This window comes from Pyrgilauda ruficollis, unplaced genomic scaffold (assembly GCF_017590135.1).
Source record: "Pyrgilauda ruficollis isolate IOZ18807 unplaced genomic scaffold, ASM1759013v1 scaffold38, whole genome shotgun sequence".
In the NCBI taxonomy this organism is placed as follows: Eukaryota; Metazoa; Chordata; class Aves; order Passeriformes; family Passeridae; genus Pyrgilauda; species Pyrgilauda ruficollis.
Genome location: NW_024525267.1, coordinates 4692063 through 4707175, shown reverse-complemented (window position 1 = coordinate 4707175; position 15113 = coordinate 4692063). Strand labels below are relative to the sequence as shown.

The following is a 15113-nucleotide window of genomic DNA, read 5'->3' as shown; positions in this document are numbered from 1 at the left end:
AAAATATTTTCTGCGGTGAATTTTCATACTTTGGTTTACTACTACCTTTACCTTAAGTTTCCTCTTGTTTGTATTTTGGTTTTTGGGTTTTTTAGTTCCCATCTGCCTGTACTCTTCTTAAATTAGCCAACATGGAATACTGTAGGAAAGGACATCTGAGGAGAGAAAATATGCTGTGCAGAATGATGGTTCATTCATTTAAGAACAAGGCATCCATACAGTTCAGCCTGCTTGACTTGCTGCTCTAATTTCTGCCTGCAGTTTTTAACTGAAAGGGTATCTAAATAATAAAATTCATTTTTGTCAAATATCCCTGTGTAAAAATACTTGTGAGGATATACATGACCAAATATCTCCATGGTTTGATCAGACTATCCCCTAGAGAGGGATGTGATGAATCAACTGGAAGCTTGATGTGTGAATATATCCTTTTAGGTAGGGGGCCAGAGAAGCTGCTGAATTATACCTCTTTTCTCAGTTCTATGTCCTTCAAAAGCAGGAATTTCTAAAACTGGAAGCCACTAAACCTGGTTGGGAGAGTCTCATCTCAATTTAATTTAGTTCTGGATCTACATCTTGCTGACACAGTCACATAGAGTAGCTTGTACAGAACAGTTTAAACTGTTAATTCACATCATCTGTGTAAAAATGTGATCCTTGTTTTGTATGTGTCATTGCACATAACACGTGGTGATATTGGTGGCCTACAAAAGACAGATGCTCATTTCTTCTGGATATTCTACCAGCAGAAAACAATACCAGAATGCTGCCAAGCACTAAAATATTCCCACCTCTGACCCCCCGTGAATTCAAGAAGAGTAAGAATTTGTCTCAGATTCAAACATTTCTCCTTGGTAACCAGATTTTAAAGCTGGGTGTTAGGCCATGCTGACATTCAGACACCACAGTCTGAAGCTGCCATCGATTCACATTTCTAATAATAGTGTAAGAGTTGGCTGTAGTGGAGTGCTCCCACGGCTTAGTAGTCCAAGTTAAGAAGCCTTGAGTTTCACAGCAAATATTGGATTTTTCTATGATGAATAATGCAATGTATATTATGACCAACTGCTCACTTTTTTTTTCTTGCATTTGACTATATGTAAGTTGCCAGCTTGAAAGATTGAAGAGTAATACATGGTGGTACTTCCAAGGGAAAACCATTGCTGGAATCTGGTTTGGTTTTGTTTTCTAAACATTATCCATTATGCCTCCATCTGTCTTTAAGATATTAATGCTTAGTTACAGTTTAGACAGGAGCAAACCTTTATGCAGAGTAGTAAGAGCTATGAGCAGTTGCAACTACACAGTTCTTTCCCTACCTCCCTTCACCTCCACCTTCATCTTACTTCTGAACTTCTGTCTTTGACATGCTGTTGTCCCAAGTTTACTTTTAGATATATTTTATCTTCAGGATGAGTGTTACTGTTTCATTCTCTCTTCCCGGAAGTGTGTGTGTGTTGCATACCATAACATCCATCCTTACAATGATTTTCTTTTAACAGCATGTAGGCTGAATGTCTGATATTCCATGTTACAGCCTTCAGATTTGCACTTTGACACTTTTTGTTGCCTTTTTTCTGTTCAACTGTTGTTACTCAGAGTCTGTGGTGAGGGCTGATGCTGGCTGTTGGCCTGTTTGTCTGTGGCTGAAAGTATAGTTCCTGTGATACCATAAATCCTTCAGTCTCTTCATGCAGTACAAAACCCCAAAATGTTAAGAATTACTGCATGCATTCTTCAGGCAACAGAAGTTCCTGGATAGTTTTTCTATGTAGAACACATTCTGCTTTGAGGTCAATAGGATGATTTAACTGAAAATTAAGTGAAGCCATAGTGATTTTTCTTTAACACAGGGACGTGGGAGAATGCAGTTCTTCAGTCTCAAATACTGCTTTCCTCCAGAGCTTTGAATGCAGATATGATGTGCTCTTCCCCTGGACTAATGTTTGGAAAATTAGATAACAAATTCAAAATGTAGAACTGATGGTAGCAATGCCTTTGGGTTTCAATGCATCTGGTTCACAAAGCCTGTGTGTCACTCTCAGTAAGTTATGGGTGGGTGGGATCAGGACAAACAATGGTTCAGAGCAGGAAGGAGCCTTTTACTGCCAGGTATTGATTATTGTAGCATTCCCTGCCCATATGTTAGGATTCAGAATATGTAAGCAAGGCTGAATATTTCTAAACAAAGCTGCTGTGGCTTGTGCAGTGTTTGTGTTCTGGTAGTTTTTTTTGAAGCACTGTGTTACCTGTGTTGTGTATGCCCCTTGGGTGCATCATTCCATTGTCATGAGAAAGTGTAGTTTATTTTCACAGTTCTGTGATAAAAAAGGGCTTTTATTACTCTAACTAATTTTACTGTCTCTGTCTGTTTAAAGGTGACAGCTTCTCTCTTAGGTTTGCCTTCAAAGTCTTGTTCTCTACTGATCCTGACGGAAAATGAGAATGAGAAGAGAAAGTGGGTTGGAATCCTAGAAGGGTTGCAGTCTATCCTGCACAAAAACAGGCTGAGGAACCAGGTTGTGCATATTCCACAAGAAGCCTATGACAGTACACTGCCTCTTATTAAAGCAAGTTTAGCTGCTGCTATTGTAGGTATGTTTGTTTTAACTTTTTATCAGTGTATGAAGGCTGATACTTTTGGAACTTTTAGATGGGCTTTTATAATGAGAGTCTGACATCTTGAAATAAATTCCTCAGCTGAATTCCTTCATAGGAATTTAATAATGGGTGAAAAATGCTAATCTTGCATTGATACTCAGGTTTCTTCATCCACTTGGAGAATATAATACTGTTGAGTTGTTCAGCATGTTGTTTTAGCAATGTGGTACTTAGCATGCTTTTGACAGACTGTGTGAATTCAAGTAAAAATGATTTGCTGGTGAAAATCTGTTTGTGGAGAAATTTTTTCAGCTGTTCAAAACAAACAGCCTGTTTTAAAGATAAGACCAAGCATAGCTGAATTAATGGCCTTTTTTTCCCCCTTAGATCGAGATAGAATAGCAATTGGTTCAGAAGAAGGACTGTATGTGATAGAGGTGACCCGTGACGGTAAGTTAGGCCTTAATGCATGCAGTAATTACATACAAAATAATGAGCTCCATAACTTTTAGTGCTGCTGTAATATAGGTTGCACAACAGCCTTTCATGTATAGTAAGTATTAAGCACTCAGTTAATTGATGAGAAGGAGAAGTGAGTGTGAGACATAAGCACTAATTTGGTCATTATCGTTACATTCAGGTGAATGGCTGAAATTAAAGGGATGAGTTACTGGGCATATCCTGACACATTCTCACCTTAGCTGTGTTCCCACAGCAGGTTTCAAAATGCTTCAGCTCACAGAGCATGCACAGCATGCACAAAGGGTGTAGGCATCCCTTTAAAACCTCCATGTCTTATCTGGTTCTTCCAGAAATTTGACAACCACTCACATTCTCTTGAAGACCAGTGGTGTCCAAAGCAAATGTGTCTTGGGGTGCGAGTCTTGTCAGGGATTTTCTCAATTCTTTCTTCTGTGTAATTTAGTTTGTGGCAATGTGAAAGTTGGATTTTACTCATGCTAAAGCTTGCATTTCAATGTAAAATAAAGCAGTGAATACAGGTTTTTAGAGACTTACTTGACTTCCAAAATTAAATTATATCAGGGATCTGGTTTTGGATCAAAATAAAATTATTCTTGTTTAGAATAAGATATTGCCCAATTCCAGGAGAAACTGCTTTATATATGGAGACAGCAGATATTTGGAATTCTTTTTAGCAGTAATGAATGCCATTCCTTTGAGTAAACTTCCAGTGGTCACCATTCTTTAAGTAGTTAGATATAAACATAACTTGAGATGCAAATAATTCCAGGAATTCCAGTAAAGTTTCTTGCATAAAAGAAAGTTGTAAATTTAATTTGAAAGGTCATTTCCTAAAGGAACAATTATCTGTATCACCGTGTTATATGTAAATGTGAAAATTAATTACCAGGTTTGGTTTTAAGTTAAGAGATGTTTAGCAGGAGTTTTCTATGGACAGTTCTGTGTGTTAATAGCATTTTTATAAATTGCAATCTGTTTTTCATTTTATGGCAGTTGTAATTTTTAGTGTTAATTAACTGCCAGCTGTTTATAGCAAAGGTCTTTGGTTAGAATATTGCTTAATTCTTGACAAATAAGCTGGAGTTGGAGCTAGGAAGCAACCATTTCTTTGTGGCAAAGCCAGTTATTTCAGAGAGCATTTCTTCAGACATTTCATCTATTTATTCAGGTGAGGGTACACCACAACTGCACTTTGTAATTTAAACAGCTAAAGTCTTATTGCCAAGTTTAAAGAATTTGGTAGCTTTGGCTACATTACTCAACTGTTACTGAAAAAAGGCAAAGAATTTCCAATGAACAGTTCTCTTTTTTTTTAACTACAATTCACAAATATTTTTAAAGCATTCAGCTAGCAGAAAAATTAAAGTTACAATTTAATTTTATTGGTTTATGCTTATTAAGTTTCCTGGTTTAGAATTGCTCTTCTTTTGTACCTCATTAAATACTCACTGCATTCTTGAAGTTCTTGTATAGCCAAGATCCCCAAAGAGCACACATTGTACCCAACCTCCTTAGCTGCCTCTAACCCTGCTTTAAAAAGAATGCATCAAACAGCAAAACTCCCCATGGGTAGCCTGACTAGTCCTTGTTCTGAAAGGGTTTTCCTGGTGCCTGTCCTGAGCCTCTCTTCCTGCAGCCTAAGCCCATTCCTTCTTATCCTTTCCCCATCACAAAGAACATTTTTTGCCTTTCCATATGTGGGTTTTACACCCCCTTATTGTACTGCTTTTGTACCTGGCTGAGAGATCTGCCAACAGTACAGCATTTTATCTCCTCGCTTATCAGGATTAAATACTTTCTATTTCTTCTCTTTGTATTCTGCTAATTTGGTCTTCCTCCAGAATTTACTGAAGATGCTGATGTTTTCCTGGAGGTGGGACCCACTTCTGAAGATGCAGCATCTTTCACTGTACAGATACAATTATATAAAGAAATGTCTCCATTTATCCTGCATATTAAGCAGCATTTTCCCCCAAAGTGTTGTTGAGATTTTTTTTTATGAATAGAGAGGGTTACAGGAATGCTTTGTTTCATTGTTTGCTCTGAGAATTAATAACAGAGAATCAAACATGTGTAATAAGTGCTCTTCCTCACCTGGTACATGTCTGTGTTTAGATTAATTTTCAGGCATCACTATGTAGCACTGCAGTGTTTCTGGGCCTGGTGATTTTCCTCTTTAACTTACGGCAGCTCTTGCTTCCTTTGCAGTGATAGTCCGAGCTGCTGACTGCAAGAAGGTGTACCAGATAGAGCTTGCTCCCAAAGAAAAAATCATCATCCTCATCTGTGGTCGGAACCATCATGTCCACCTTTACCCCTGGGCCTCTCTGGATGGGTCAGAAGGGAACTTTGACATTAAGCTTGCAGAAACTAAAGGCTGCCAATTGATTACAACTGGAACGCTAAAGAAGAGTTCTTCTACTTGTTTGTTTGTGGCTGTCAAACGACAGGTTTTTTGCTATGAAATTCACAGAACTAAACCTTTCCACAAAAAATTCAGTGAAATTCAGGCTCCAGGAATTGTACAGTGGATGACAGTGTTCAAGGACAAGCTCTGTGTTGGCTACCAGTCTGGGTTCTCTCTGTTGACCATCCAGGGAGATGGACAATCTATAAACCTGGTAAATCCTAATGACCCCTCGCTTATCTTCCTCTCCCAGCAGTCTTTTGATGCCCTTTGTGCTGTGGAGCTCAGTAATGAGGAATACCTGCTTTGCTTCAGCCATATGGGAGTTTACGTCGATTCGCAAGGTCGAAGGTCACGCATGCAGGAACTAATGTGGCCTGCAACTCCTGTTGCCTGTAGTATGTATATGTTTTTCTGTTGCCATATCCCTGTTGCTGCTTTACTTGTCAAAAAATATTCAGCATTGTATTCAATTTTGCTTCAGTTTGTCTTTGAATATCAAATTTAAGTTTTGGTGAGTTAACAGACACATGATTCTTCCTGATGGTAGTTTTGGACTTGGAGATTCCTGGATGCTGCTAGAAGTGCTCTGTCTTATTACAGGACACAGAAGAGTAAATAATGGAATGCAAAATAATTTTTACAGAGTGTAGTCCTGGATGCAGGACAGTGCAAGACTACCTGTCTGTGAAATTCTACAAAGATTTTTGTTCACCTAGAGAGCATAAATGTCCAGTGGCCTGTAGGGGGTCTTCTGTGTACTGCACTTAAATTACAGTAGAAAGTTGAAGAAGAAATGTAAGTGCAAGTCTGAAGGTTCATAAAGATAGTAAGAGATAGAAATTTTCTCCTTTTGGTTTTAATTTTAGGGGGACAATACCCAAAAATAGTATAGCTGGAGGTTAATATTTGAACCACTCTGCTTGTTTCAGGAGCATTGGTTATCAGCTTGGTAGAACAGAGACACATGCAGAGCATTTTTCAATATTCAGTAGTCAAAGGCAGTTGATGGTAAATCTGGTATTTCTATTTGAAGCTCAAATAGCAATTAAAATTTTTTGAATGATTGAAGGCAATAAATAGCTTTTTGTTTAAGTAGTACAGCAAGGAGTTAGGTGCATGTTGGTTTGATCAGACCAAGCCCTAATAGGAATGTGTTTAATTGTATTTGATTTGAACTGAAATTGTTTGCTTACTTTACTCTGACCTAGTTCTGTACAGAAGTCTGAAGCAAAGTCCCAAGGAAACAATGTAGTGGCAAATTTACTTTAAAACACTATTAGCTAAAACTAATGTTTCCTTTCCCTTAATCAGCTTTACAGGTTTTTGCATTTCAGCAAACTAGACTTGCTAGTTAATGGTTTTGTCTGTTATTATTAGAAGTGTTCTTACTGTAAACTATTTTATAACATTCTTGTATGTGCAGTCCTGAGTAGTGCTGGCCTAGGGCTGTTTTTGTAGAAAGAGCAACATTTTCTGCTGCCAAAGGAAACTGAATTACTTCCCTTTTCATTAGGCTTGTCCTCACTCCTCAGTCCTAGTGTCTTTCACTAGTGATGGTGGATTTTTTTAACTATCCCGTCAGGAGGTTGTAAAATTACAGAATGGTTTGGCTTGGAAGGGATCTTAAAGATAACTACTTCCAATTCCCCTGCCATGGGCAGGGACACCTTCCACTAAACCAATTTCCTCAGAGCTCCATCCAACCTGCCTTTGAACACTAGCATGGATAGAGCAGCTTCTTCCACAGCTTCTGTGAGCAGCTTGTTCCAGTACCTCACCACCCTCACAATAAAGAATTTCTTCCTAATATCTAGTCTAAACCCACTCTCAGTTTAAAGCCATTTCTCCTGTTGTATCACTCCATGCCCTTGTAAAAAGTCCCTCTCCAGCTCCCTCGTAGCCTCTTTAGGTACTGGGAGGTGCTGTAAGGTCTCCCCAGAGTCTTCTCTTCTCCAGGCTGAGAACAACCCCAGCTCTCTCAGCCAGTCATCGTAGGAGAGACCAACAAAGTGGAAGTGATTCTGCTGTGTAAAACACTGTGTTGTAGAGAGGTTTTGGGCTAAACCAGAGAATTTGTGTCTGGGGCATTCAGTGCCCTCGGCCCGGGAGAGGGCAGGCTGAGCCCTGGCCCAGCTCTGTAACCCTGGCTGGCCCATCAGGGTTGTCCCTGCAGCAGCCTGGTGCTGCTGTGCTGTGCTGAGCCAGCGTGGGTGTCCTTGGCTCCCGTGCTCCTGGTGCAAAGCCTTGGAGCCAGCTGCTCCGGCGGGGGAGCATGGGCCAGCCCAGTGCAGGCACTGACACAGCTCTCTGGGAGCCTCTTGAGACCTGCTCGAGCTCATCAGCTCTGACTGGCAAGTGCCAGCCTTGGCTGCAGGTGGTGTTCCTGCCTGGTGCTCGCTTCTGTCTCTTGATGTGAGCATCCAAGCCAGCTAAGACCTCATGTAATAGATGCTTGACCATAAATCACTTTCGTGTTACATTTTCATGATAGCTGTCCAAGGCATTCTTTTAATGAATTTAAAAAATAGCACCACAACTGTACTTCAGTTCTTCTAAGAAGATTCTGTGATGTGTTTAGTGTCCTACTGGGTTATTTTCATTTTGTTTATTGAAGCATCTTCTCTCTATTAAATCCCTTAAGTTTCTAGTAACTGCTTTTTATATCAGGAAACAGTCTTTACATGAGCAGAAGCATGTTGATACAAAGCTCTAGAGATCTCTGCTTTTTGTTTGACCTAAAATAAACTTGTCTGCTGATGCTTTTTATGCCTTAAAAGTAAAAAGTTGAAAAGAGAAAATGAGTTACGGGCTTTAAGCACTGTGACATTTTTCTGTCGACTTGATGAAAGTAACCCATAAATGAATATCTAAAGCTAGAAAATTGTAAGCAAAAGAGAAAGGAAATTGAGAGCAGATCTGCATCATGAGTTCATGACCCAGCTCACAGATGGTGGCCTCTCATCTCCTCTGCACTCAGCAGATGTATAGTTAGTTTGCTTCTTCTGAAGTGAAGTAATCCATAGCAAAGCTAGCTGCTCAGCTGCTACCACCTAGCGAATTTGTATGCATCTGAAAACTTCAGATGCCATTTCGCAATTTCATGAAATGGCAATGTGAAGTTTTAAAAAATACTGAAAGGGTCAAACTTAAATATTTCCATAATGCTGGTGGTTGTTATTAGCAAATCTATTCTCACAAAATAAATCTGTTTGAAACTGGGGCTTTGAAAATGTGTTTTAAAATGTATTTTGCACATAGTGGAAGATATGTAACTGTTGAAATCTGCTCAAATGTTTGTCAGTTCTGCACTACTGAAATGACATTAAGGTTTTCTGTTTGCTTTCAATCAATGCAGGTTGCAATTCTTCATATGTAACAGTGTATAGCGAGTACGGTGTTGATGTGTTTGATGTTAACACTATGGAATGGGTCCAGACTATTGGCCTGCGAAGGGTAAGTAATTTTCTTTGAATATTGAACTTAATTGGGTTATTTTCAAATGAGGTGTTTCTTCAGAGTGTATGCTAGACTTGAGGTAATTCTCTGTCTCCTTCCTCAACACAGATCAGACCATTAAACATGGATGGCACACTGAACCTCCTTAACTGTGAGCCGCCAAGGTTAATATATTTCAAGAACAAGTTTTCAGGTGAGTCCTGAACAAGGGGAGAAATGGGGAACTCATTCTAACTGGCTAATTTTCACCATGTTACCTTTGCACTAGATGAAATTTGTGTTGAATGTGTCTGGGTCAACCTGTACCTCTGTAAGTGAAATTGCTTTGTGCTATTACAGCAGGTGCTGGCCTCAGTGTACCAGAAACCTCTGACAATAGCAAGAAACAAATGCTCCGAACCAGGAGCAAAAGAAGATTTGTATTTAAGGTTCCTGAGGAAGAGCGGTTACAGCAAAGGCGGTAAGAATTTATTTGTAAATTTGTAAAACATAACTGAATATACATGATGACATGCAGAGGTAAAAATCACTCTTGTTTTTTTAGGGAAATGCTTAGAGACCCTGAGCTAAGGTCAAAGATGATTTCTAACCCAACGAATTTCAACCACGTGGCTCACATGGGACCAGGAGATGGAATGCAGGTCCTCATGGACCTCCCACTGGTAAAATACATTTATAAGGGAGGGATACATATGTGCATTTGTTCTTGCTCACAAAAGCTGTGAAGATGAGCTGGATGGGCTCAAGTACTATCCCTGTACCGAATTCTTCTTTAAATCCTTTTGAGAAAGGTGAACCTTCCTGCTGTGCAATGCTTCTAAATCCTGTGCAAGGAAATAAGTTAGCTGACTTATGAATGAGACACTGAAAGACACATATCACTGCCAGGAGCTTGTTAGTAGTTTTGTATATAATCAGTCTCTCCTCCTTCCTTTTTCTTGTTTGTCTTAAAACAACAGAATGAATTTCCTTTCCCCTCATCCTCTCAACATTCTGCTCTTGGTATCACCCCCAACAGGCTTTGAGCACGTCTATCACATGAGCCCTATCTCTGCTGAAATCTCTCTCCAGAGTGACCATTCCTCACTGCAAGGCTCCCTTCTGCTTTCTTCCTCTTCCTGTCCCTCCTCTGCTTCCCTAGCAAGGGTAGGAGTAGCTGCAAACTGTTAGGAACTGGAATATGGTATGCTTGTGGCACGTCACCAATTCTAGAGCAATAACAAGGGGGAAAAAACTAATGCTGTGGAGGTAACTAAAATGCATGCGACTTGCAGTGCTTTATAGCATTTTATTTTGTATTTAACTAATACAGCATTTTATGAGCTATTTTAGTGTTAAATCTACAAGAGGAAGATGTGAAGGTTCACTTTTATGTTCTGGATGTACCCTCCATCCTAGAGCTCTTAGTCAGACTTTCTCTTGTCTTTCTCAGATAGCCCAGATGTGGGTCAGGCATTTGTCATTTCAGCAGGAGGAGGAAGGAAAGCAGAGCTGTTAGTACAGTCCCTGCCTCTTCATAGAGGGTTTGCTGGCTGACAGGTTCCAGTGGCTGCTATGGGGCTTAGTTCTTTCTCTGTCTTTCTCAGGGTTTGTGTCTGTTACTGAAAATATGTGGATGTGGTCAAGTAAGTTCAGTTTTTCTACCAACACTGGGTTGTAATAGATTCAAAACCACAGTAAAGTTTTCATGAGTAACAGCTTCTTCTTGGATAGCTTTTGTTGCTGGCTAACAAGGTGTTTCATTTACGCTGTAGAGTGTCCTACCTCCTGCCCAGGATGAAAAATCCTGTCTGTCTTCAGCTAACCTGCCACGGCAGCAGCAGCAGCAGAGAAACAAAACCTACATCTCATGGCCCTCGTCAAGTAAGGCTGGGAGCAAGCTGCTCACTTCTGAGCTGTAATCTGTGATGTCAACAGGAGCTGTAAACTGCCTTTGTCCTTTCCTCTCTGCAGGTGGCAGTGATGGGGGAGCAGCCATGCCTTCCCGAAGTATGTCCGACCCTGACCAGGAGTTTGACAAAGAGGTAAAACAGCTTCTCTACACAGAGACCAACAATATCCTGTTGGCACAGATTGTTCTCCTTCCAATAAATTACATTCCCAAGGAAATACTTCATAGAGATGTTTATGAGACTTTTTCTTTCCACAAGTGTTTTTCCCAGCAAAAGTTAGATATGCTAACACAAAAGCAAAGCTGTGAAAAGATCTTCTTATGGTGATATTTTAAGAAGTGTAATGTCTTCAATTAAGCTTTATAGGCAACAGAAATTTGACTAATTGATGAAATGTCCTCAAAGTTCCTAAAAATGTTCTCTGGGATATTAGCATAGAATAGCAAAGTAATATGACTAGTTAAGTAATTTTCTGTGCTGCCTTAAGGAAGACTTTTTGTCATAAAACTTAAGAAAGAATCAAATTTATAATACATAAAACTGCTTTTGGCAAGAATAAGAGTATGTGCCAGCAGTTACCAAACTTAAAATGTCCTGGCTCTACAAAACTGATGTTCTTAAATCTAAATAGAGAAGATACATTATTTTTGTATCTGTGATTTATCATGTGTTTTCTTCTAAGCTTTGTTAAAGCACTGTCTGTGCAAGGAAAGTGTTAGGAATTATTCCTGGGAAGCAAAGTCCCTGATTAAGATATTTTTAGCGCTTTTTGGTATCCAGCTGCAGGTCCATATAATGCTCTGAATTTTGAAGCATGTTTTTGTGAAGCCAGACTTTTGCTGGATGCCTTAGCACATGTCAAGTCCAGAGTTTTGATGACGCCTGTGGTCTGACTTCCTTTGTAACCTTCAGTTAGCCATTAAAAGCACATGAAAGTGGGGATCTCTAAACGTGGGTATTTTTGAAACAGTCTTGATTTTCAGAGGTGGTTATGACAGACTGTGTTAGTTATTCTGCTCACCCTTCCCAAACTCCATTATGTTCCATGCTCTAATGGTAATTGTTGTTTGTAGGCATGATTAATGATGGATTCGAAAGGGATTTTTTACAATGTTTTCTCTTTTTGGTAGCTCTTAAAATTTCTTATGACTTGTTAAATTTTAAAAAATAGTAGTTTGAAACTGGAAAGAGGCTCTAATAACACCTTTTGACTTTATACTATTTCCCCCATGGCTTTTGACTTTATGAACTGGATCACATTAGGATAATCTTGTTATAGATTATCTTATTTTTGTTCAAGCCATGCAAAATCTTCTAAACAGCATTCTTGAAGGATGTTACCTTTCAATCTATTTGCTAAGTATATATTTCCCTTTCTTGAAAATAACTTGCTTCAGTGGTAACAGGGTTTTTTTGTACAGTATTTCATTAGCTGTGAGTCTGTGCAGTGCTCAGAATTCTAACACACCAAAATAGTGGGAAACTTGCCAGCCATCCTGTTGAAGTGAGACCAGCCTGTGAAGGCAAATATCCAACGACTAATCTCATACTGGGGAAATAACTGTGGATAGTCTTTATTAGATATTGACGTAGGACGTAGCCACTAAGTGTATTCTGTTTCCAGATCTCCTGCCAGATTCTTGGCAGCCTTCACTCGTTTGTCAGGCACTTCACAGGCTTGTTGCTGTTTTGTAAACAGTTCATAATGCTTGTTTGCTTCCTCCTCACCAAGCTGAAGATGATTTGACTATAGTTTTGATATGTTTACATGGGCAGATAAAGCTACTCCTGGGCTATAAAATTGCAGGCTGGTAAATTCTGAACAGCGGTGAACAGATAGATGTGTTCCATCAGGAAAGCTTTGCGAAGTCTATAGGAGAGGAGCCAGAGATGTAGCAATTTCCACATACTTTACCATAATTCCTGTTGCGTCAGAGGTCACCTTTGGGACTGCACTAGAGCCTGTTGATGGTAAAGGGAGTAATTGCTTGAATGTTCAACTGTGGATTTAATCCAATGCACACTGCTTCATAGGTGTTGCTCACCCTCATTTTTGAGTGCCTTTGAAAGCTTTTGAGTGTAAAGAATTCACTTCAAGTAAACGTAATTCTTTAATACTTCTCATTAACAGCCTGATTCAGACTCCACCAAACACTCTACTCCATCGAACAGCTCAAATCCCAGTGGTCCCCCAAGTCCCAACTCTCCTCATAGGAATCAGCTTACGCTCGATGGACTGGACCAGTCGACCTGTGATGCGTAACGCCAGCGCTCCCGCCGCTCCGGCTCCTGTCACCCCCTGCTCCCCCGTGCTCAGCAGCAGGGCAAAGCCGTCTCAGATGCTAGTGCCAAGACTGACACAGACTCTCTAGTGTTGTACAAGAATAATTATATATCCAGATTGTAGATACAAACTATGGAAATGAAGAAAATTCTTTACTAATAGCGATTGAGCTTTTTATGCAGAATTGTTCACTGCTCGGTTACGGTTGATTCCTTTCTGCACAGCTGTGACAGTTTTATTGCATAGGAGCATTTAAGGCCACCGGTAAATAGTCTTATTCTTATGGTGAAAGAGAAATAGAGTTACTGATAATGTTGCTACAATATCAGGAATATTATTTTTCTATAGAATGATGTAATGTCTGATTAGCAGGAAATCCTTTTAGACAGAATTTGGACTTCTAAATAGGAAATGTGAGCAGGGCTAGTTACATCCTCAGATAAATACACTTTTCCCTTTTTCCTGTAACTGTTTTTTTCTTAAATCTTAAGGAGAATGGTAGGAAGCTGTAGGTCGTTTCCAACATCAGTAGAGTCACCAGGAAGTCAAAGAAAAGCTGGTTATAGTTTTGTGGCCTTTTAATTCATTTCACCATTACATATACAGCTGCATAACTGTCTTTCTATCTTTCTACCAACTTTTTAGTCTTGTACATAGGACTACTGACAGTTATCTCATTACCCATTCCCTGCTTTTAGTCCTCATCAGTCATTAGTCAGGGCTTTTAAAATACTGCTGTGAAAGAAATTTTACTCCTAGTTTCTGCCTTTCTCCTCCTGAGAAGTTGTTTCTCCTGGGTTTTTGGTGTAAGGACACACTACGCTGTTTAGCTAGCAAGCCTTCTTGTGGACGCATTGCCCTCGGAGTCTGCTTGACCCAAGGGACTGTATCGCACTAAAACATCAGTCTGTTCATTGGTTACCAAAGTGGAACGTGAAGGATGTGTAACTGGGGGTGCTGCTTTTCTCATTAATTGTATCCTCACCTGCATGAAGACCCCATGATTATTAATCAAGTATTGATCATGTAGAAAAATGCACAACACACTCCTGTATATTTTGCGATGGCCCACGTGCGGTGATGTTTTGCGTGTATATTTAATCTCATGCTTCCATGTATTATACATTTAGTACTCAAAGATTTGTGACCATGTTTCATTAAAAGCTTGTAATTAATTCAGTGGCTGGCATATCCAGTTTGTCATTGTTACACTAGTGTGCCTTCTGTGCCAATTTTATGACAGTTGGATGTCACTTATTTAAAATTCAGTTTAAATGGGCTAATGATATACCAATGGCTAATGTTCTTTTCTGAAACACTGTATAGGACGTGCACTTATCTTTAGTTTAAACTGAGTGTTCTAGTCAACATTTAATCCTGTTACGTTAAGTGTTCGACAGTACTTGCTCTTTTTCTCAGATTCTTGATAAAGGGGCTCAGTTAGAGCTGGACACTACTGCTTTGGGGGTTTTCTGGTTTTTACTTTTTTAATGTAAGTCTAAGTCTTTGTAATTATTGAATTGTGAGAACATTTTTGAACAATTTACATGTCAATAAAGCAGAAGAGGGAGGTTTTAAAGTTTATAGTTGTCTGTCTTGACATCTGAACAATCTACCACTGACACTTGCTTCAGTCTCATGGTAAATTGACTTTGTTCACATGGATATTTGACATAAACTGAAGGTATTTTGGAGCTCCATACCCAAACACTACAAGAAAGGTGCATATTGCTGAAGGTGAATGAGTGTTCAGGAGCCATGGAAGTCCTTTGGTGGAATACAGCACTGAAATTTTGTGCCCTCAGTTTTGTTTTAGTGTTGTCATGTCGTTGATTTGCTGGCCCTATTAATTACTTTTTAAATTATTTATATGACTCATTACTTAGAGCTGAAGCATGGTAAGGAGGCTGCAGGGTCTATCCATGCATCTTAAGTACCATAAAACAATAAATATATTTCACTTGTCAAAGCAGTACTCCCAAGGAAA

At 39.4% G+C, this 15113-nt stretch overlaps 1 protein-coding gene across 8 annotated transcripts in view; it reads left to right on the top strand.

Annotated features, from left to right (window-relative positions):
* Nucleotides 1-14701, top strand: part of CDC42BPB (CDC42 binding protein kinase beta) — a 90340-nt gene extending 75639 nt beyond the window's left edge. For 4 of the 8 annotated variants that reach the window (XM_041476171.1, XM_041476168.1, XM_041476167.1 and 1 more), the window contains 11 exons: nt 2379-2595; nt 2989-3051; nt 5293-5889; nt 8850-8947; nt 9059-9143; nt 9290-9410; nt 9495-9612; nt 10537-10575; nt 10705-10813; nt 10904-10974; nt 12974-14701. In XM_041476171.1, the coding sequence (XP_041332105.1) occupies nt 2379-2595; nt 2989-3051; nt 5293-5889; nt 8850-8947; nt 9059-9143; nt 9290-9410; nt 9495-9612; nt 10537-10575; nt 10705-10813; nt 10904-10974; nt 12974-13105 (1650 nt within the window). In that variant the 3' untranslated portion in view covers nt 13106-14701. The other 4 variants (XM_041476170.1, XM_041476169.1, XM_041476173.1 and 1 more) reach the window with 3 other exon arrangements.
* Nucleotides 14702-15113: the final 412 nt, after the last annotated feature.